Source organism: Plasmodium vivax, chromosome 12 (assembly GCF_000002415.2).
Source record: "Plasmodium vivax chromosome 12, whole genome shotgun sequence".
In the NCBI taxonomy this organism is placed as follows: domain Eukaryota; phylum Apicomplexa; class Aconoidasida; order Haemosporida; family Plasmodiidae; genus Plasmodium; species Plasmodium vivax.
The window spans coordinates 1,486,729-1,508,369 of NC_009917.1; the positions used below are offsets into that span (position 1 = coordinate 1,486,729).

The following is a 21,641-nucleotide window of genomic DNA, read 5'->3' on the forward strand; positions in this document are numbered from 1 at the left end:
AAGGAATCCCAAAGGGGGGGGAGAGTTGGAGCGTCCAATTGTTATATGTGCACAAAAGGACACGTACATTGTGTACATGTACATATGAGTCAAGCGGAAATGCGAAAACTTTCCCTCGTTTTTGCGCCAAAGGGACTAAATGCGCGTTTTGACATCTTTTCACTCTCTACGTAAAGACGATTAAAAACGGAGGGCGCGGCAGAAAGGAGTAGCAAGCACTTGCCAAAAGGTATTCGCAGCGGATAAGCAGAAGATTTGAGAAGCCCGGTGAATCGTTCCCAACGGTTGGCAGTCCAAACGAGCAGAGAGTAACCCTCGCGTGCAGCAATTCGACCAGACCAAACGTGAGGCAATCCTTACGAACAGCGAGCATCCCCCCCGAGCTGCTACCTGCGGGGCGCTTGGCCAAAGGCCTCAATTGACCTTCCGATCAGTCAACAAAAGTAGAAAAAAATGGTTCAGTTGGGCGAGCTCCTCAGCACAATTCCGCTAATAACTCGCTTATACCTCATCCTCTCCTCCATTCTGATGGTCCTATGCTCCCTGGACGTCATATCCCCCTTGAGCTTATACCTAAATTGGAACTTAGTCTTGACTGAGCATCAGGTAGTGATGAAAAAACGGGGGACTAAACATCACACCTGAGTTGTGTAGAGAAACGAACTTGTCCCTTTTTTCTCCCTGTGGCTGATTTGTTTTTGCCGTCTATGTGTACCCCCCACCCCTTTCTTCGCATGTGACACTGTTTGAGTCACTTCTCCATGAGCAAAGGGGGTATGCAGTAATATACATGCAAATGGGGCGAATACATTTCACCCCCTAACCTTTCCATTGCAGTACTGGAGACTCATCACCTGCTTCTTGTACTTCGGGTCCTTTGGGCTTCATTTCTTTTGGGATGCCTACGTTTTGTAATTACAGCAACATAAGAGAGAAAACGCGAAAATTCCCCACCAGGGGCAGTACATATAAACCTGTTCGCGTGCACAAATGTGGATATGGCTGCTGCCCACCCCACACACTGACATTCATGTGTAGAAAACACGATGAGCAACTTAAGATGTGTTTAAAATCAACCCCTTTTTAGTAACCACTCTTTAATAAGCAAAACGATACGCCTTTTTTTGCCCTACAGAATATACTACTGCAGCTCACTGGAAGATGTTACCTTTAGGAATAACTCGGCCGACTTCCTCTGGATGATTATTGTGTCCTGCATGATGCTGCTGGTATGTGCATGCGGCGCGCGAAAGCGTTGCGGTTAAACGTGGGCTGCTAAACGGAGGAGCATCTCTTTAGAGAGACGCACACGTTGTGGGGAGACGACCAAGGTTAAGGGGGATAAGAAGCAAAAGATTTTTTTTTCCCTATGTTTGCTAATTTTTTCCCTTCTTTTTTCCCCCACTGCAGGCCGTTTCGTACCTTTTCGGGGGGGTGTACTTTTACAGCAGCTGCATAATAAATGTGATCACCTATGTGTGGAGCAAGAACAATTCCTCGACGCGCCTGACCATTTTTTTTTTCACCATAAAGGCGTCCTACCTGCCGTGGTACGCCCCATCGGAGCGCGTAGCCATAGCAACGAGAGCAACATGGTAACGAGAACATGACAAACCTCATCCCTCCGCCCCCCTTTTTTTCCCCCCCACAGGGTGCTAACCTTGCTCTCCCTAATTGTCGACTACAACTCGAATGATAACTTTTTTGGTATTCTAGTGGGACATATCTACTTCTTCTTCACGAACGTATTCCCCCTCATGCCCGTCGCCAAGAACACGCAAATTTTTAAAACCCCCCAAATTTTGTAAGCAAAGAAATAAAAATTAAAAGGAAAATAATAAATGGGCACGGACAGCCACAGTTTTGGCACTTTTACCTTGCCGGTCATAATTTTTTTTTTCTGGTCAGCCATTTTGTGATAATTTTGTGACAGTTTTGTTACAATTTTGTTACAATTTTATGACCATTTTGGCTTTTTTTTTTTTTTTTTTTTCCCGTTCAGGAAATGGCTGCTCAAGCAGGAGCAGTAAGCACGTGTGATTCTCCGAATTGCAAAAATTACACAACGCGGTGTTTGTTTTTAAAATTAAAAATATCGAGGACCTCGCTTGGTCGCTTATGCATGCACCAGTCCGCTTCTCCACAGAATGATGGTGCTTGTATAATTAAAGTAGTTTGTTTTTATGTAAAATTTTTAAGTGGCGTGCGTGCGTTCGTGCGTGTTACGTGAGTGTGCTCCTGCCGCGGCGTGCTTATGTCTTTGGCCACATGCCAGCACGCACAAGCATCCATTCAGTGGCGAAGATAAAAATCGATGAGGCAGCTGCGTAACGACGAGGTGGTGTTACAACGAAGCGGTGCTGCGACGAAGCGGTGCTGCGACGAAGCGGTGATACGCCGAAGTGGTGCTACGCCGAAGCGGTGTGCTGCTTGTCCTAACCCCTTTTTTTCTTTTTTTTTGTTAAATCTGTAATTTTAAACTTTTTTTTAGCAAAATTCAATTAAAAACGTTAGTTAATGGATCATTTATAAATACAAATTTTACACATGAACGGATTAATAATGACTATTATTTTAAAGATGATTCACTTTTTGTTAAAATAAGGAATGTAAAAACTATACTTAAAAAAAAAACGTACTTAAATGAGGAAAAACAAATAAACAAAAGGACAAGCCGTGCAGATTTGCACGTCCATGTGTTTGTCAAGCTGGCCATTTTAATTTCGCCATTTTTTATGGTGCAGGGTGTGCACACTTTCGCGATTTTTTTTTTTTTTTTTAATATGAAAAAATGGTGAGTACATTACGATGATAAATGGGCAGCACTCATTTGCGCTTTTTCGGCAGACCGCTTTCCGCGAATGGCAGCATCTTCCTAAGATTTATGCCCATCGAAGGGGACGCAGTGAAAACGGAAAAAAAACAAAAACAAAAGAAAAAAAAAAGAAAAAAACAGCAAAAAAAACAACAAAAAAACAACAAAAAAACAGCAAAAAAAACAACAAAAAAACAGCAAAAAAACAGCAAAAAAAACAACAAAAAAACAGCAAAAAAAACAACGGAAAATCAGCACAGCATTATTTTCCCCCCTCTCTCTAGCTTCCTTACCACATGTTCACCGCCTTTTCCTTCAAATTAAGGAGAACACACCCGCGTGACATCACTCAGAAAGGAACGAAAAGAAAGACATGAACGGCTGCTGCGACAAAATTTTATCTGGGTTATCCTTCGCGTCTGCAAAGTTGAAATTGCCTTTGTTTAAGTTGTAATAGTCCAAAAAATGGGGGTCGTCTTTGGCGTTTTCGCCGTCGTTATTGGCGTTATCCACCTCGCCGTTCGAGCTAGCCATTTCGTTGTTGCTCATGTTGGCCATCCCGCTGGCTACATCGCTCATGCCGCCTAACTGGTGGGTTAAAATTTTCCTCTTCACGTTAAACAGGTCGATGTCTTTCTTACCAACTGGGTAATTCTCTCCCTGGTGGCCTTGATACAGATGCATCATCATGTGGGTGTCCCCCGCAACGTCTGCGCTGTTTCCATCCGGCATGTCTTCCCTTTTGCTCTCCAAGTGAAGCTTCATTTTGCTCAACACTGCCTCGTTTGAATTGGAAAATTGAATCGCATCATTAATTTGTTCCTTCTTCATCGTTAATGCAATTTCACCGTTTTGCTCCTCCGCCTGTTCATTTGCATTCGTTTCCTCCTTCCCATAGGGTTCTTCCAAAAGGGCATTCGTTTCTATCCTCGCAGTGGAGCCCTTCACCCCTTCCGGCCCCATCTCCGTCATCTTAGGCATATCAAAAGAGAACTGCTTATTCCTGTTGCAAATGTCGCTCTTCATCTTATCCGTGGTTCTCTTCAATTTTAAGACTCGGTTGAATTCCACAACGCCCACAATTTCGTAGGTGATTTGGGCGATGTTGTCCCACTGCTCTGGGGAGAATACTAAATTGCCCTTCATGATCCGCTCGTATATATTTTTCAAGCATTTGATAATTTCTAGCAGGTTGACTTCGCTGGTGTTTTTCTCTTCGTCCGCGTGGTGCGCGCTGCAGCCCGGCTTGTGGTGGGCGCTTGCGGCGTCGTTCCGGTCGTTCCGGTCGTTGCTCGCGCTGCTGCAGTTGCAGTTGCAGGGGAAGTTGCCGCCGCCGTTGCCGTTGCCGTTTCCGCTGCCGTTTCCGCTGCCGTTTCCGCTGCCGTTTCCCCCGTTGGGCAACAGCGTGTTCATGAGGTAGCTGTCCAGCTCCTCCTCCTCGTCCTCCACCACGTCGTCGCTTGTCACGTCATGCTCGTTGAAGTTCATTTCGTGAGCAGCGGTGCTACAGCTGGAGTAATTCTGCTTCATCTTCAGCATGTTAAAATGGTTGTTCCAGTTGTTGCTGGGGTGATGTCCGTCCGTGACGTGGGTAGATATGCTGGACTTCACCGATGGCCTGTTCTCTCCTTTGGTGAAGTTGCCCCCCACGAATTCGCTATAATGGTTGCAGGAGATGCCACTTGGGGGGGACTTCCCCATTTCTGTGCTCCCCCTGTGGTTGTCAAAATTGGCGAAGGAATGAACGGGGTGATTCAGTCCTCCCTTCGAGCAGGCAGAAAAATGGTCCATGGCATTTTCCTCACTAAATATGATTCTGCTTTTTTTTAAATCTTCCTCCGAGCAGTTATTCGCTAAGTTGTGGCTAAAGGAGAGGGCGAGTTTTTTCCCACAGTTTATCTTATAAGCATCTGTGTTGTTATGCGGAATGGAATCAATGGAAGAGTAGGGAGTAGGCAGCATGCAGTGGTTCATTTTGGCAAAATGTGCACTCTCAAAATTTTTCAAATGATCCACCAGCTTAACATCATTACGCTTCTTAGCCGAAATGGAATTCTTCATATATCTGTCCCCACCACTTATGTTTCCATTTGCCTTACTGGTGATGTCAATTTTATCTACAACAATTACGTTGGGGATATTGGGGATGCTAATTCCGTTGGTGAATGGCAATTTGTATGTGCCTGGAATTCTGGTCTCTGCTAACCCGTGAATAAAGGGACAGTAATAGGTGTTGCAGGATCCCTTTTTATAATCTTCGCATCGTTTCGTTTTATAATACAACGGGTGGTATAATATTTCCTCCGCCGAGTGGGCGAAGGGGCACTCTCCGCCTCGGAGACAGAGACTGTTGATCGAGCCGTCACCTTTGGTCTCCACATCTGGGCACATAATTGTTATGTATCTTATGAAGGACGAGTCGCTCAGGTAGAAGGGGCACCGTCTGTTCCAGAACTCGTTGTGGCTGTACTGGCACCTGTCGATTCCGAAGTTGCACCCCCCGTTCAGCAGCCGCTTGCACTGCTTCGTCCTGAAGCGACTCAGGTCCTCCTCGCTCAGCAGCGTGGCGTACACCATGGCGGGGGGAGCGGTGTGCAGCGGTGGGTAGCGGTGGGTAGCGGTGGGTAGCGGTGTGTAGCGGTGGGTAGCGGCTGTTACTCCTCTTAGCGTAGCGTGGCGGCTCTTCCTCTCCACTTCGTCCTTCGGTGGGCGTCTCTTCAGGCTTATCGCGCGGGCGAACAGCGGGAAAATGGGGGCCAAAAGAAACTGCAGACAGGAAGAGCTCCCCGCGTGCTGAGCGACCTCTCCACGTTGTACAGTGGGGAAAGGTGGGCCAAAAAATAAAGTAAATAAATAAATAAAATTAAAAAATACGCGTAACAAACAGGGGGACGGAACAGTTAAAGCAAAAATTATATTATTTAAAAAATAAATATTATAATACACTAAGGTGTGGTGAGAGGACATGCAGCAGTGGCAAAAAAGGGGATTTTCTTTCTTTTTTTTTTGCACAAATGTTCAGGTGAAAATAAATCTTAAAGGGCGAGTTGCTAAAATGGGCAGGGGCAACTTGTGCAGAAGCGAAACTGCGTAAACGTGAAACGACGTGGAGAGCGCGGCGAAGTGGGGGTGTAGAATCATAAACGCGTCAAACTAAAGTGTTTCCCCTTTTGGTACTTCACAAACTGATATGCAGGCTGGCATGTATGCACGTGGGTAGGTATACGCCCAAGGGTATTTGTGCAAACAGGATGCAGAGAGCTACACGTGCTAATGAGATGGGGTCACTCCCAAACCAAGTGGTGGGAAGGCGGCGTGGAGAGCAAAGGTGCACGATACACACACATATGCGACAGTGCGTGCTTACATATGTGTAGAATGCGTTTTGTGAAAAAAAAAAAAAAAAAAAACGAAAAATAGTCAAATAATAGTGAATAATAGTTGGAGATTTAATTCTACCGTTAAGGAAAATAAAAATAGGCGTAGGAGCAACGGCGCAGAAGTAACGGCGTAGAAGCAACCACGTGAATAAAAAAAGCTGCAACCGAAGGGGAGAACAAAAAAAATTGCTTCTTCTATTTTTGAAGGCGCATGAGAGAAATGTCGAGGGGGGAAGGGACGAATCAAACTGAACACTGCGAGGAGCAACGCGCGGAAGAAGTAATAAATAAAAAAACAAGCGGTTCACAAAAAATTCAAAAATTAAAGAGACAAATTATAAATTAAGTCTGCTCGTTGTAGGGCGCGCACGGGGAGCGACGCACACGAACGAGGAAGAGACGGGCATGAACTCAGCAGAGACGGGCGGATAAAAACATAAATACGCTGATGCACAATTTGTATTTACTGAAAAGTGAATTATAAAACAAAATTCGAATGAATAAAAAAATAAATTCTTTTTCCAGTCGCGTATGTTTCACTGCGCGGTTAATCATGAGCTGTTAAAAGGAAAAAATAAAATAAAAAAAAATAAAATAAAATAACTGCTATGTCTTCTTATTTTAACATTCAAAAAAAAGGGGCTTCATTTGGGGGGGTTCGTGAAGGGAGGTAAGCACATAAGAAGATACACGGCATGTAATTACATATGGGGGGAGGTTGCTCCACGCAGGGAAAAAACGTCTAACATGGGTGTGCAGATGTGGGCGAAGCAAACACATGCATACGTTTGTAAAAAATAAAAAAAAAAAGAATTAAATTTCAAAATGGAACAAAGGTCCACGTAAACAGGTGGTCAGCTCCGCCAAGTTAGTTTTCGTTTTTCTCTCTTTGTTTTTTTTTTTTTTTTTTTGTGAGCCCTCGTCGTTTTATCATCTACATGCAGGTAACTTTAACGAGTGCAATGCGTCTGCAGTTATGGCAATGTTGCAGTCCGTGGTTACGTACACTTTGGGGGTGCATGCCTTGTGTAAAATGGCAAATGATAAAGAAGGCGGTGGGAAGATGCAGGTCTCACAAGTATTTACCGACGCGCGGGCGGCCACAGAGGAGCAGCAGGATGAATCGATGAATCACTTTTGGGAGCTGCGCAGTGAAGGCAATTCGGGGGGAGCAAGTGTGCATAAGGGCAAATGTACGTGTATAACCATGCGGGGGGAGGACGGATGAGTGCTCTTCCGCTGTGCGTATATTTGCTTCTTTTTTTTTTATTAAAAATAATTTAAAATGCATAATTAAATATTAATAAATTGAAAGATAAATCCATATGGTCTTAGTGATAAAAAAATGACATTAAAAGTTTTTTTTTTTTTTTTTTTTTTTGTAGGCCACTGGAATGTAGTAAAAGGGCCAAGCAAAGGTGAAACGAATTTGCACAAATGATAGGGAACACAAATCAACACAAGGTGAACGTGAAGTTAAAATGAAATGATGAGGGTGAGCACAAACTTAACGTAGGGGTGAACGCTCGGCAAACATGTAATGATGAGGGGGGTATATACTAAGACATGTGCCGCCAACTCTGTTAGTGACTGGGGGTTAAAAATTAAAAAATGAATTCGTCAAATTTTTAAACATTACTTTTTTTTTTTTTTTTTTTTTTTGGTACATGTAAATTTTTCACAATAAAAAGAGGTGTATAAACGAAGGTACGCACACTTTTACATGCGTGTGAACAGAAGCACAAAAACACATCTGCCTGTGTCTGTACGAGTGTGTATACGTTAACGTGTGATGGAGTTACACACAGATTAAGTGTGGATCGAATTTCGTAGCACGAGAAGTGAACAAGGGGAAATTAAATGGGCGGAAAAAAAGCAAAGAAAAGGAATCAAACGTTTGTAGAAAGAAAGCAATAGTGTGTAGAAAGCAATAATGTGTATAAAGCAATCAAATGTAAAAAGCAATAACGTGTAGAAAGCAATAACATGTAGAACGCAATCACGTGTAGGAAGCAATCACCGTGAAGGTATCACTTGAAGCACTCGTGGTCGTGGTGATGCGAAATGGAACATGGCAGGATGCAAAGGGGGTGTACTAAATCTGAAATTCTGTTGAAAAAAAAATTATTACGCTTTTTTAAACTTTTAGACTTTTTTAAACTTTTTAAACATTTTACACTTTTTAAACTTTTTAAACATTTTACACTTTTTACACTTTTTAAACATTTTACACTTTTTAAACATTTTACACTTTTTAAACTTTTTAATCTTTTTAAAATCTTTTTGGCATCAATTTAAACTTTTTGACGTCACTTCAAATTTGTCTTTGCAGAAGAAACAAAAAATTCATTACGCCGTGAAACGCGAGCTGTGAATCCAAACGGATTCGCCACGGGGGAAGTAGCATGGAGGTTAAAAAAGGAAAAAAAAAAAAAAAACGAAACGGAAACGAGCGGGCAAGAAATTGATTAAGCTGTTTGTCAAGCGAGTTGGCGGCGGTTCACGGCGCGCCGGAAGGACGAGCGGGTGAGTAGATGAGCAGACGGGCAGAACAGCAGACGAACCGGTGAGCGAACGAACTGCAGCCACACATGCCCCTGAAACGTCCACCACGCAAATGTAAAGGTATATGTGCGCAACGAAAAAACAGAGATGCTAATTTAGATGGTGTTCCGCGTTTCCGAACACGGAATGAAGCGCACGTGCAGTTGGCAAAAAAAAAAAAAAAAAAAAAAACACATGCATGACGCAACAACAGCGCCAGATTGTAGTGCATAAATGTTAGACGCGAAAAATTAAATTTAATTAAATTAACCTGAATTAGGGAAAATTAATTAAAAGTGTGAAGGACGAAAAAAAATAAACAAAAATAAATAAAAAAAAATAAAGAGGTGTAGAAAAATTAAAAAAAAAAAGGAAATGTGTAGAGGTGCAATTCGCTCTGCAGCGGAATTGTACTCACGCGTTTGCGCGGTAAATTCGTTAAAGCGAAGCAGGACAGGGGGGCGCCAATCGAAATGAAAACAAACGAATGGATGCCCTTAGACAAAACCGTTGTAGAATTTGTGTCATGCGCGTGATGCGTCTATTCACACATGAACGAGTTGGACGCTCTTTTCTTTTGCATTTCCGCTTCGTCCAACTTGGGCAAAAAAAAAAAAAAAAAAAAAAAAATTACACTCTTAAAGTGCGCAATATTTATGCGCATCAAAAATGGACACAAATTCGTCAAAAAAGTTTTTCACACGAGTTGAGAAGTCCACGTGGGTCTTCGCCCAAGATGGTATGCGTGGAATCGTACGAACACGTGTTAAAGGAAACACTCGCCACAGCAGCGCGCGAAAAAAATTCTTCTAATCTGCAAAACGTGCGTGACAAAAACGGCGGGAAAAAAGGCAAAACGCATATGCAAATTTTCGAGCGCGGAAAGAGCAGCTGTTCGTTCGATCCACTTGGACGCAATTTTGTTTCTTATTTTGTCTTCAAAATGAAGGGAAGCGTGGAAAAAGCGAAAGTAGCGAGAGTGGTGAACGTGGCGAATGTTACAAAAATGACGAAAGAAGTGAAAAAAATTGCCAATTTGGCACACCGTCAAATTTGCAGACAGCCGCTCCGGCAAAAACTTCAGTTCATTTCGCGCTTGTCAAAATTGATCTGATCATTAAGGGAAAAAAAAAAAATATATATATATGCGCATATATAGCTAAAATAAAACACATTTTGTACTTACCAATCATGCGAATTTTACGCTCATGTTGCAACAAAGCAGAATGGGAAAAAAGAAGGCAACATTTGCACTCTTCACACCTGAGCGAGGAGAGTGTATGTGGGGTATTACATATGCCCATACAAAAGCGATGATTAAACCCGCATGTACATGCCTATGGTGTGCGCCTTTATAAGATTATGTCCATGCAAAGAGGACACACCACGCTTTCCTTAAAATGCCACTCAACTGTGTATATAAACGTTTGCGCATCGAAAGGGCGTAACAAGGGGGGTATTCATATGCACACACATGATGGATGCAAATATTTATTTACACTTACAACATATTGTTATATGATTAATTCTACATGCGTTTATCTGCCCCCTCTCACATGTTCTGGAGTAATTCCAGTTGTGCGGCTCAAATCGAAGGTGCGAAAAGCAAACAGTTGGTTTACTCCAAATTGGCGCTCAATAAAATCGCCTTCTTAATTTTTCACAAATGAAAGCGAAATGAAGTATATCCCTCGTGTGAGGAAGAAAACTCTCTCTTCTCATTTTTATCCTTCTTAATGTTGTTATGTGTGTACTTTACGTGGTCTAATAAGTTGACACGTGTCTTTCACATGTGTGCAGCACTTATTGCAAATGCTGCCTGGGGAAGCAAAACAACAGTTCGTCCACGTGTGTGATCAGTTTTGGAAGCGACGGGGAAAAAAATGAAAAAAAATATGAACAGGTCATAAAAGGATCAAAAAAAAAAATATGAACATGTCAAAAAAGATGATAAAAAATATGAACAGGTCATAAAAAAAAAGACGAATAAACGAACAAATTGTCGCATTTTTTTTGTGCCAAAAATACAGCGTTGCTTTTTATATTTTTGGCATTATCGCAAATAATTTTGTCGCGAAAAGGAGGAGGCACTCGTTTGCTTGCGCGTATATAAAGTCCTCCATCCTTCGCCCGTTTTTACAAACATATTTGGGAGAAGGAACAATTCTGAATTTATCCCTTCAGATGTTCACCTGTTCTGTTTTTATGTCGCCTTATAAGCGCATCAGAAGTTAACATAGTAGACAACTTTGTGCGTTTCTTTCTTTTTAAAGAAAAGCCAATTTTCACTTCACACATGCTGTAGTGACGCCGCATGCACATTTGAGGCAAATAAAATTTGGCACTTAATTTTGTGGCCTCAAAAAAAAGGATACAATTTTGCTGTGTAGGCCACTTTTTTGGTTGCCCCCCCAAAGGGGAATAATTAAAAAAAATGGAAAAATCATGAGTCCTTTTCGCCCCTCCATGCATGTGATATTTTCACCTTATCTGCACTATATTTAGCAAAAATGTGAATAAGGAAAATCATTACCGAGGTACACAAAAAAAAGAAGATAGCTGGGTGGTGACTTACGTGTGTGTTTACCCCAAGTGGTTCCTTTTTTTTTTTTTCTTTTTGGATTAAACGGGGAAGAGGGAGTTCGCTCGGGGTATCACACAGTCGTTAAAACGGTTGTGGGGGAAGCGGCGGCATGGCGACGCGGCAAGATTTGCAAAAAAAGGAAAGCACCACTGCTGCAAACGCCACTGCTGCAAACGCCACTGCTGCAAACGCCACTGCTGCATACGCCACTGCTGCACTCTCCACTGCTGTGCGCCCCCCTGGCCGACTTCACGCCAAGTTGAACTTATACTTGTGCGTGTTGAAGGCGATCTCCGATTTGTTCCTCTCAACTTTCGTGATGTCGTAAAAATCCAGGGACTTTATTTGGGGCACGTAGTGAATAACGAAGGGGCTGCAGAAAGGGGAGGGGGGCAACACGGTTCCTGCCATGTAAAGAATATGAAGAAACGCGGAGGAGCTGTACGAACCCGAAAAATGCCCCTCTCATGCTCCGCTTCCCTACCGATAGAACTTTCCGTAGATATCCATAACGGGGTTATTCTCTACAGTGAGTTTTTTCAATTTGGGCAGAGCAGCCACCTTCTGAATTTCGTTCATACTCTCTATCTTATTTGCATGCAGGTACAACACTTTTAGGTTACTTAAGCAAAGCAAATGATCTCCCACTTGAACTAGATCATTGAATGATATGTCGAGGCAAATGATGCCGGAGTAGTAGTCACTGGACATTTGCATGCCCTTCTGTTGGTAGATGTAATTTAGGAGGTCCTTCAAGAACTCTGTGCTTTCCAGTTTGTTATTATTTATGTTTAAAATTTTTTTATTTGTGGAAAGGTTAATTTCTTTGTCATTATGTTTGTAAATCATTTTGTGAAGTTCGTGCACATCTTTCTTCTTGTAGTGAATGACTTGGTTTGTGCCTGCCCAGATTTTGGCTGTTTTTTCGAGGCTGATGTACTTTTCCACTCTTTGGCTCTCTTCATTGCTCACGTTTTCGTTGAGGCTTTTCCTTTTTTCGGAGCTGTCCGATTCTTCATTGGACTCTCCGCTCTGGGGGGGGTTAAGCACGCAAAAAGGGGGAGCAAAAAGGGGAAGCGAATAGGGGAAGCAAATGAGGGCGGCGAATAGGGGCACTGCACAGCATCAACTTGAGTGATGCCCCTCGTGGGGGCTGCTCACCCTTTAGGCGTGGTGCCCGAGGGGGTAGCACCTCTGCACCGCTACACCGCCGCATAGACGGCACCCTTGTGGCTCTTTCCCCGCGCTCGCCTTTTTACCTTACCAAAGAATCATTCGCCTCATAATACCTGGGCGCACTTCCGTACTCCTGGTAAATGGACTCCAGCGAATTCAGGCTATCCATTTTGTCCGGCGGGGAGAGCCGATCAATGAGGAGCGGCGGTTTGTGGGTCTACCCCCACGCGCTTCACTGGGCCGAGTGTCAATCCTCCGATGGGCTCCCTCCTACACAGGGAACTGCTAAAAATTCCTTTTCGCCAAATAAAATGGTCCACTTATGGGGGGAGAATGATTAACGTCATGTTTACGTGGAGTGCATAACGCTATGCAAAAAGAGACGCGCCTCGAAACGCACACAATCGGGGTGAACCTCTCCGCTTTATGTTTCGCTGAGCAGGACGTAAAAGGGGGTGAAAACCACAAGGGAAACGAAGAAAGGCGAAAATGCACTCCTTCAAAATGACACACGGTTAGGGTGACGTTCCTTCGCAACGCGGGGAAGCACAAAAAAAAAATAAATAAATAAAATAAAAAAAAAAAATTATTACGAACTGCGTGGAAAACGAAACATTCTCGCAGACGCGCGTTTGGGGCAAATAGAGACACAACAAATTTAATTAAAAGTATGTTTCCCCCTTTTTGAAGCGACGGAGGGAATCGCTAACATGGTAAAAATAAATATATAAATAAATAAACAACCCAATGGGGGGAAAAAATCAAAGAGCGCGAAGAAAACGCTTCTTCCCACTTCCCGTATTAAATTTAAAAAGTGGCTACGCTGCTGTCTCTTTTCACCCGCTTCAAATCATTATGAACACACAAAAAAAAAAATCGCATCAAAGTTTTGATAACGACTAAATGAGGGGGGGATGGAGAACTCCTCGCAGGGGAACGAGTGGGGTCCTCCAACTGGGACCCCGTCACGTTCTCCACCCCAGGGGGTGATGCAGCTCTACACACATTTCGAACATTTACGAAATTGGCTCCTTCACTTGGCCAACTCTGCTCCTTCATTTGGTTAACACTGCCCCCTCAATTTACAAGCTTGGCCTTCTTCAGCAGCTTCCTCTTTATCCTTTCCGTCTCTTCAATATTTTTGAGTTTCACCTCGATGGGCAGGGGAATCTCCGTTATGCCTGTGATGCAGTTCAGCTTCTCCGGGTTGCTGGCAACAGAGCTTTTGACTTTCAGGTGGTCCGACAGTTTGTACAGGTCCTTCACGGGGTCATCACCCGAGTGAGCATCACCATCGCTGGTACCACCGCTAGTACCAACGCTGGCACCGTCGTCACCGCCCCTTCTGCAACTCCCCTTCTTAACGTCTTGGTAAAACTGGTCCATATTTTTTCGAATGAAATTTTCTATGTGTGCCTCTTCGATTTCCTTCTCCGTGACATTTTTGGTGAAATGCTTTTCGTGCAATTTATTTTCATTTTCTTCATCCTGTGTGGTTACATTATCATTACTTAAGTTGTCCGCATTTATTCCCTTTTTTTTTAGCCTCACATATTGTAGCAATTTTAAATTTTGGGATGCTTTTAATTTATTTAATTTGCTTTCTTCCTCATCCTCCTCATCTTCGCTGTCACGATTTTTTTTTTTTTTTCCACTCCCCAGGGAAGAAGGGGCCACATTCAGTTCCTCGTCTTTGGCAAATGGGACTCTCCTCTTCCCCTTCCCATCCGTTGGAACTTTCCTCTTCTTAATCATCTTGAAAATAAAACCCTCGGAAGGTACAGGATGTGATACAGAATGCGGTACAGTACGCGGTACAAAATGCGGTACAAAAATTGGTACAGAATTTGGTACAAAATGCGGTACATGTTGTGGCGGGAAATGAGATGCGGCGGTGAGTTGCGGGGGGGGAGATCGGCGGGAGAAATCGACGGGTGAGCTGCTACACTGTGCTGTGCTACGTCATGTGCTTCTTCTTTTTTTTTCTCTCAATCTAGTGCGTCTCCTCCAGTGGGTCATATCCCCTCGGCCTTAACGAGGTGATCCTTCGCCAGCACCGCCCAAACGTCAATAGTGTTGGAGGAAAAAAAAAAAAAATTTCACCTTTAAAGATGCTTATATAAATTAAATATACCTGTCACAATGGTTGCGCAGAGGAGCGGGAAAAGGCGCACCTGCTGAGCACCGCGGCGTTTCGCGCGTGGTTTCTTCACTCCGCCGCTGTGTTTAACAATAGGTATAGTGTACACGCCCGAATGCCGCATATACGTACGAATGCCACGTATACATCCGAATGCCTTATGCCATCACTCGCTGCACGTACGGGAACGGCGCGGAAAGTTAAGTCCTTCCCTGACTGTATATAATTCACGTGGACCCCCTTGTGGAGAACGTTTTATTCTTTTTTTTTTTTCTCTCTCCCCTTCATTTGCAGAAACGTAAAATAAATAGCACCATTTAATGCGTTGGTATGACATAAAATTGGCTAAGTGAGCGGCATTTTTTTTTTTAATTTGTTGGTAATTTTGCTAAGGGGAGAAAGTACTTTCGGGCAATTGGCGCGTGCAGGGAAGTCGCGCGGGGGGCCCCAAGTTGTTCCAATTTCACCGCGCAGGCAGCACGCGCATGTATATACTCCGTGGGGGAAAGTTTCCCGTTGTTTCATTGGAAAAGCGAAGCATCCCAAGGGAGGAAAAAAAAAAAATAAATAAATTCCAAACTTTGCAGCACAAAGATTTGCACATTTGTACATTTAAAATGGCAGAATAATTCTCCGCGTCTGTTCCTTCTATGGATGTAAAACGCATCGATCGTTCCCCCCATCCACCGCTTCCTTCCCCCTTTTTTTTTTTTTTTTTTAAATTATACTCACCATGTTAACCACAAATTGGAGGCAGTGTTCCCATGCGCCTATGCGCCTCCCAAATGATCACCTTTGCATGTGAAGACGCACGAAGTTAAAGAAATGGGACCACTCGCGTAAGTGCGTTTATCCCGTTTATGCCCGCTTACGCCCATTGCTATGTTACCAACTGGGGGTAAAACAAGAAACCACCAGAATTTTTTTTTATTTCCCCCACACACACATTTAGCATACGCTTAATGATCATTCACGCACTCCTGGTGAGCGAAACAAGTTGCTAATTTTATGTCTAATCTTTTTTATGCTTACGTTCGGGTCGTGCGGATGTGTTGCGCTTCTTACGCCGTCCTAAAATTGGCACATCTTTCCCCAGGGCATTCGTTAAAAACTTTTTTTTCGCTGCGCAAGCAGTTTGGGGAGGGTCGCTGTTAAGGGAAAGCATGTCAAAGTGTATACGCATCCGGGCGGACGCACACGCGCATGTTCAGCGTGGCTGCATAAATAGGAAGACACCTCCCCAAATCGTTACCAAACAGAATTGCACTTGTTCAGAAGTTCTGAGTGGTTGCTTTATTACCCACAGGGGAGGAAAAAAAAAAAAAAAGACCGACCGACCAACCGACAAATAATTATTGCACTGTGTTCCTCCCCCACTTGGGTAATTTTTTCCCTCCAATGTGAAAAATTGAAAAAATGGGGACGCCCTAAATTACGAAACGCACGTGTGCATACGAATGCGCCCCAAGCGGAGCTCGACGAAGTCCTCACCATTCACACGTGCCCGTTTGACAAAGTAGGAGCGGGAAAAAAAAAAAAAAAAAATGATCAAAATAAAATATATAAAAATCACTGAATGTTCACACAAGTGCATAATGGAAAAGTAAGTCCCCCCCCAAAAACGATGCGCTAACCCTCGCCATTGCGCATAATGTGAAAAGTCGAAAAAAGAAACAGACGCAGATGGATGGGAAGGAACAAATAAGAGTCACCGAATGGGGGAACAAATACAACTTGAAAGGAAAGAAAAAGGCACGAAAGAATATACATTTTAGCTTAAAAAAAAAATTCAGTAAAGGGGGAAGAAAAAAATGCCGTAAGTGCTGAGGGGCACAAAAAATTACGGGTCTAAGGGCAAAAATATATCAGCCATTAAAAAAAAAAAAAAAAATTCAGCCGGATTGGCTAGTTGGCCACGAAAGTGCATAGGACAGTTAGTCGGTAAAAATGTAGAAAATGAACAAATGAACATACGCTCGAGGAGTTCATACGGCACGCAGGGAGAGATGATTGCCTGTGCTTTTTGTTACATGTTCGTACAGGCGTCGCCATGAAGGGGACACGAATTCGATAAGTAAAAATGCACCAACAAGAGGAACGAATCGCAAAAGTGAAGAGAAGAGAGTCCTCCCGGTGAAGATATAAAAGTCCCACCACCTCCATTTCTGCCTGATGTACTATCCCTGTCATAGGAGTGTACTTTTTTTTTATTTTTTTTTTTTTACCCTCCATAATTCATCGTTGGATAGGAAGGGGGTTAACCATGTATGCATGAACGGACGGCTCGGAACTACGTATAATTTTGCGCCTACTTTGGTATGCTCTCGGGATGGTATCCCCCCAAAAGGGAAAAAAAAAAGAAAAAGAAAGAAAAGAGAAAGGGAAGAGGAGAAAGGGAACGAACAGCAGAGAAAAGGAAATCCATTTTTTTCATCCCATTTTTGTTACCTCATTTTTTTATGACAATTCTTCCGTCCCCTTAACACTTCCCCCCATTTGGCTTTTGCTCATTTGAGGGGGAATGAAATTTATGAAGTAGATCAGATGCGTGGCTTCAGTTGGCCATTCCCCTTCCCGCTTACGACGGACGGTTGATACCTTTATGCAGACGGTTTCCTCATAGCAGGGGGGATGGGTAGGCAACTTTTTCGAACGGAGAAAATGGTGAATGTAAAAACTGTTCTCATTTCGGGATGGGAAATTAAAATGTCTTTGAGATTTGACGGACTGGCATTGAGACGGAAAAAAATGGAAAAAATAAAAAAATGCGTCGAACGCGTATGCCTTTTTATATGTAGTAAATACCTGTACAATTTGAACGTACCAAAGACGCAGAGAGTTTCTTTTCTTCCCCTTTGCATTCCATCGCGATGTTGCATGGAATATGTCTCTTTGTCGCACTGTAACTCTGCATAGGGTACATACATGGCCAACTGTACAGATCCTTTTGGCGTAAGTGGGCGCGGACAATGAGAACTAATGGAGTTATGCGCCACATGGGAATTCTTATGTCGTAAAATTAACGCAAAATGGGGGTTCCTTTTCCTTTTTTGGTCACCATTTTGCGGCCATTTTGTCACCATTTTGTTACTTTCTTTTTCTTCCCCATTTCCCGCTTTTCCCCCCCATTTTTAAAATCACTTCCCCTCGCCTTCTAGGCAACATTTTTCGAACTGCAAATGGCTGCATGTAAACTTAGACTCCAGTCGGCACGTGGGGGGAAAAAAGGACAAATGCGTTTCGCATGCGTATTGGGGGGGTGAGGACTTAAACGGGAGTAAAACACGTCCAGCACGCGCGTATGCAAAACTCATCTGTCACTTTATTAAATTGGGAAGAGAGTAATTTTCCATTTTTCCGAAGAGGCAATAGCAGCCCAAGAAAAAGAGCGAATGGTACGAAAATGACCGAAAAAAGAAATTCAATCCAAAGGAAAAAAAAAAAAGAAAGAAAGATATACTTCGTGCACATTTCCTTTTCGCTTTGCAAAGGCTGAGGATGCAGAGCCATTTGCATAAACGCCAGTAAAAATATAAACATACGCACGTTCGCACGTAAACCCTCTGCCTCGCCTGGGCATAGAGAAGGGTAGGAATTGTAGGCTCCTTTTTCTTCCTCGCCTGTTCGTGTACGCATATAAACCTGTGCGTAAAGTACAATCGGCAAGGAGTAAGGAGCAAATGCGTATTTTCGCATACGTGTCATTCGGCATGTTCCCATTCCCGTGCGCTGTGCGGTGAGAAATTATCGCCAGACCTCAGGTTGACAAAGTAGCAAGCGAACATCAACAAAGCGGCATGAAATCAGCCAAGTCGCATGAACATGAGCAAACGTAAAGATAAACCGAAGTAAAAACAAAAGTAGTATAACGCTAAACACGCGCAATTGTGGGCAGGGGAATGTCCCCAACCAATCCCGTGTCACAATAAAATGCATCATGTAAATTTGAAAAAAAAAAAGGGAACAAACTAACCCCCCCCTGAAATGGTTATAACGATGTATTATTATGACGATCATGTGATGACGTAACCTTTTGCCCAGCGGGTCCATTTTTTTTTTTTTTTTTTTCTCGCCATGAGGCAAGAGTTTGTATACAATGCGCAAATGCGTACAGCATATAAAAATGGTTCGTTTGAACATGGTGATATAATGTGATGCGTTTCGTGATTTATATATAACGCGAAATGTATAAGTAAATGCATACATAAGAAATAGCAGTGTTTATTTGTATGTAATGTAACTCGCGCGAAATGCTTCCCATGTGCACTGGGCAAAAAAAAAAAGAGTACAAGCACAGATTAAAAATATGCAAGGCGCACTACGTCCACGCGCGTATGCGAACTGCCAGTTGGTGAAAGAAAATGCATAAAAATACAGTGACTTAGCGCATATGCAAAATGCATAGCAAAATGCATAAGCAAACGCATAAGCACAGCGCATAAGCATAACCATGGCGCATTAACCATGGCGCGAATTTTTATGCGTATGTTATATGCGCATGGCAGGGTGAGAAATATTTTTCCTGAATTATTATTTTTCCCACTCCATATTTTTTTACCCCCCTTACTTTCAGCATATTTTTTAAATTTGCGGATGTATATATTCTATATTGTATATAAGCGAAAAATAGCACTTTTTAAAAAATTCCATTTTTTATATCCTAAGTGGAAATTATAAATAAAACAAAATAAAACAAAATAAAATAAAACAATAAAACAAAACAAAATAAAACAAAACAAAACAAAATAAAAATACAAATTGAATGACCGCGAAATTGAATGAAGAGTTTACGGAAATGGAAAAAGTACGTACGTATTGACCAACTTGAAAATTTATGTTCACCTGTATTTTACGCGTGAATATGAACTTTTTTACATCACCATTATTCATGAAATATATATAATAATGTATATATATTTGTATACTGCGTAATTTGTGCGCTTTTACGCTCGTTTGCCCTTCATGCGTTTGCTTGCGCGAACCATGTTTTTCTTGTGAGTATGTTATGTTTGTACGCGTCGCGTCTCACTGCGTTGCGCTGTTTGTATACCTTTTTCATGCGCCCATGCGCCCACATACATACAATATATATATGCATTTTGCATTATACGTATGACTACGCGAATGCGCAGTTTCCCCTTGGGGTACCCCAAAACACCACATTGTGTTGCATTTAGGGTTACCCGCTCGAGTAAGCGATTTTGTAAAATTAAATGATAAGAAAATGCCTTCTCCTTTTCAACTCCAGAAGTCTTTTCGCTCAATTGCCATATTTATGGAATTTTTTTTTTTTTTTTTCCACTTTGTTTTTGCAATGATACGTTAAAAGGGCACATCCCTGCGAAGTACATGTTTCTTTTTTAACTGTTTTGCGAAAGGAGTACGTAGGTTCACATGTGCGCACATGTACACGTGTACGTAACGCGTACAATGCGGTGAAGGTACGCGCATGCCTTGCACGCTTATGTATATGTATGCATATGTACATATGCGCCCTTAGGCGTTTTTTTTTTTATGTGCCATTTTTGCGCTCCTTTTATCTGCCCACTCACCGGTGCGTGACTGCATTTGACTGCTTTTAGCCACATGCAATTCGACCATGCACAGTCGCACCTGGTACGTTTTTGAAGTATCTACATTTTTACCACTTTAATTTCTTCCCCCCCCACCACGTTTTCTTTTTTTTCTTTTTTTTCTTTTTTTTCTTTTTTTTCTTTTTTTTCTTTTTTTTCTTTTTTTTTCTTTTTTTATCCTTTTTTTTCATTTTTTTCATTTTTTTTACCTTTTTCCTTTTTTTTTTCATTTCCCTCCTAAATGATTATGTTGTGCAAATTAATGCCTATCATTACACCGTCAAACGCAAAATTGTGCCATTCAGCCAAAGTACGTCATGCCGCATAGGTATATATATAAGTTTGGTACCTCAAAGCAAGGAGGCACATCGCTTCAAGTACGTTGATATATATGCATATATTCACGTACTGTGTTGTGCTCTTCGGGTTATACATGTACATGCGCGCGTAAGTGTATGACACGTGCATACGTTGGAACAGTCGTCGCGCCTGAACGAATGCGTACCGAGCAGGAGAAAAGTGCCATGGTGTCAGAGCATCCTTTTTTTTTTTTCTCTCGTGCCTGACTTGTACATGCAACGCGCACGTGCAACTTCGACGTGCAACTGACAACCTGTGCGCTGCGCAACCTTCACATTTTTGCAACATGCGCTTGTTGCGACTTGTGCGCACGGTTACCCACCACGTATGCGTTGTTTGACTCACCAATCAGCACTCCCCCTCCCCACAAGCGCGCAAGCCCCCCTCTCACAGTGCCCCTTTGTTACGAAATTAAGCGCGTGATTGGTCAGTGTTGCCTTTTTATTTTTAAATGAACAGTTCAGTTGCCCAGGCAATTGTATCTGTGCACGTGTGTATTTATTTTCCCCCAAGTGCACATGTGCGTAAGAGTGTATGCGTAAGTGCGTACGTGCGAATTGGGTGTGTACGCGTCAACGCGCAGGGGGGGCGTATACACGCAGTTGTGCTTTCGTAAGGGTGTACACAAGTACGTAAGTACGTACATATGTATTCAGTAGGTACGTATGTAAGTACGTATGTGTGTACGCATTTGCACCTGTGCACGTCCTTCCCCCCATCGGCGGTACTCCCGTTTCCCCAGTTTGATTTACGCCTGTGCAAAGCGCGCTCCTCACGGATGCCCCCCCTCTGCTCTTTCACCATTTTGATACTTTCAATTTTGTTACTTACTCATTTATGCCAATTTTAAACTGTATTTCAACGCGTGCATATTTTGAAACAGAATAAAGTTCAGAAAAAAAAAAAAAAGGGGAAAAAAAACTCATGCGAAAGAAAAATTACAACATGCACAGAGTGAATATACGCATGTTGGGGAACGAACTCTGAAATTTTTGTTAATCGTGTAAATATTGCAGCGTGAGGAAAAGGCATTTTTTTTTTTTTTTTTTTTCCTTTTATTTCCTTTTTT

The 21,641-nt window shown here is 42.6% G+C and overlaps 4 protein-coding genes across 4 annotated transcripts, besides 18 other annotated features; 1 reads left to right on the forward strand and 3 right to left on the reverse strand.

Moving 5' to 3' along the window:
• Positions 1 to 453: 453 nt before the first annotated feature.
• Positions 454 to 1,808, forward strand: PVX_117040 (derlin-2, putative; the record flags this gene model as incomplete). Its single annotated transcript, XM_001615653.1, has 5 exons — positions 454 to 606; positions 838 to 911; positions 1,136 to 1,229; positions 1,411 to 1,550; positions 1,652 to 1,808. 5 exons carry the CDS (start codon positions 454 to 456, stop codon positions 1,806 to 1,808), a joined length of 618 nt encoding a protein of 205 aa, XP_001615703.1.
• Positions 721 to 764: a microsatellite.
• Positions 1,809 to 2,785: 977 nt separating the features above from the next.
• PVX_117045 (D13 protein, putative) lies at positions 2,786 to 5,392 on the reverse strand (the record flags this gene model as incomplete). The annotated part of the gene is made up of 1 exon (XM_001615654.1): positions 2,786 to 5,392. One exon carries the CDS (start codon positions 5,390 to 5,392, stop codon positions 3,161 to 3,163), a length of 2,232 nt encoding a protein of 743 aa, XP_001615704.1. The 3' UTR covers positions 2,786 to 3,160.
• Positions 4,106 to 4,131: a microsatellite.
• Positions 4,270 to 4,289: a microsatellite.
• Positions 4,391 to 4,431: a microsatellite.
• Positions 5,170 to 5,267: a microsatellite.
• Positions 5,393 to 5,743: 351 nt separating the features above from the next.
• Positions 5,744 to 5,790: a microsatellite.
• A 471-nt stretch (positions 5,791 to 6,261) lies between these two features.
• Positions 6,262 to 6,283: a microsatellite.
• A 611-nt stretch (positions 6,284 to 6,894) lies between these two features.
• Positions 6,895 to 6,968: a microsatellite.
• Positions 6,969 to 8,588: 1,620 nt separating this feature from the next.
• Positions 8,589 to 8,632: a microsatellite.
• Positions 8,633 to 10,035: 1,403 nt separating this feature from the next.
• Positions 10,036 to 10,080: a microsatellite.
• A 682-nt stretch (positions 10,081 to 10,762) lies between these two features.
• Positions 10,763 to 10,790: a microsatellite.
• Positions 10,791 to 11,004: 214 nt separating this feature from the next.
• Positions 11,005 to 11,047: a microsatellite.
• Positions 11,048 to 11,499: 452 nt separating this feature from the next.
• Positions 11,500 to 12,786, reverse strand: PVX_117050 (hypothetical protein, conserved). The gene is made up of 3 exons (XM_001615655.1): positions 12,588 to 12,786; positions 11,808 to 12,355; positions 11,500 to 11,696 (listed from the first exon to the last, which is right to left on the reverse strand). The coding sequence occupies exons 1-3, from the start codon at positions 12,666 to 12,668 to the stop codon at positions 11,573 to 11,575; spliced, it is 753 nt and encodes a 250-aa protein (XP_001615705.1). The 5' UTR covers positions 12,669 to 12,786; the 3' UTR covers positions 11,500 to 11,572.
• Positions 11,571 to 11,617: a microsatellite.
• Positions 12,787 to 13,372: 586 nt separating the features above from the next.
• PVX_117055 (hypothetical protein, conserved) lies at positions 13,373 to 14,254 on the reverse strand (the record flags this gene model as incomplete). Its single annotated transcript, XM_001615656.1, has 1 exon — positions 13,373 to 14,254. One exon carries the CDS (start codon positions 14,252 to 14,254, stop codon positions 13,577 to 13,579), a length of 678 nt encoding a protein of 225 aa, XP_001615706.1. The 3' UTR covers positions 13,373 to 13,576.
• Positions 14,255 to 16,696: 2,442 nt separating this feature from the next.
• Positions 16,697 to 16,736: a microsatellite.
• Positions 16,737 to 18,936: 2,200 nt separating this feature from the next.
• Positions 18,937 to 18,968: a microsatellite.
• A 1,642-nt stretch (positions 18,969 to 20,610) lies between these two features.
• Positions 20,611 to 20,678: a microsatellite.
• A 269-nt stretch (positions 20,679 to 20,947) lies between these two features.
• Positions 20,948 to 20,970: a microsatellite.
• A 471-nt stretch (positions 20,971 to 21,441) lies between these two features.
• Positions 21,442 to 21,493: a microsatellite.
• The last annotated feature ends 148 nt before the right edge of the window (positions 21,494 to 21,641 follow it).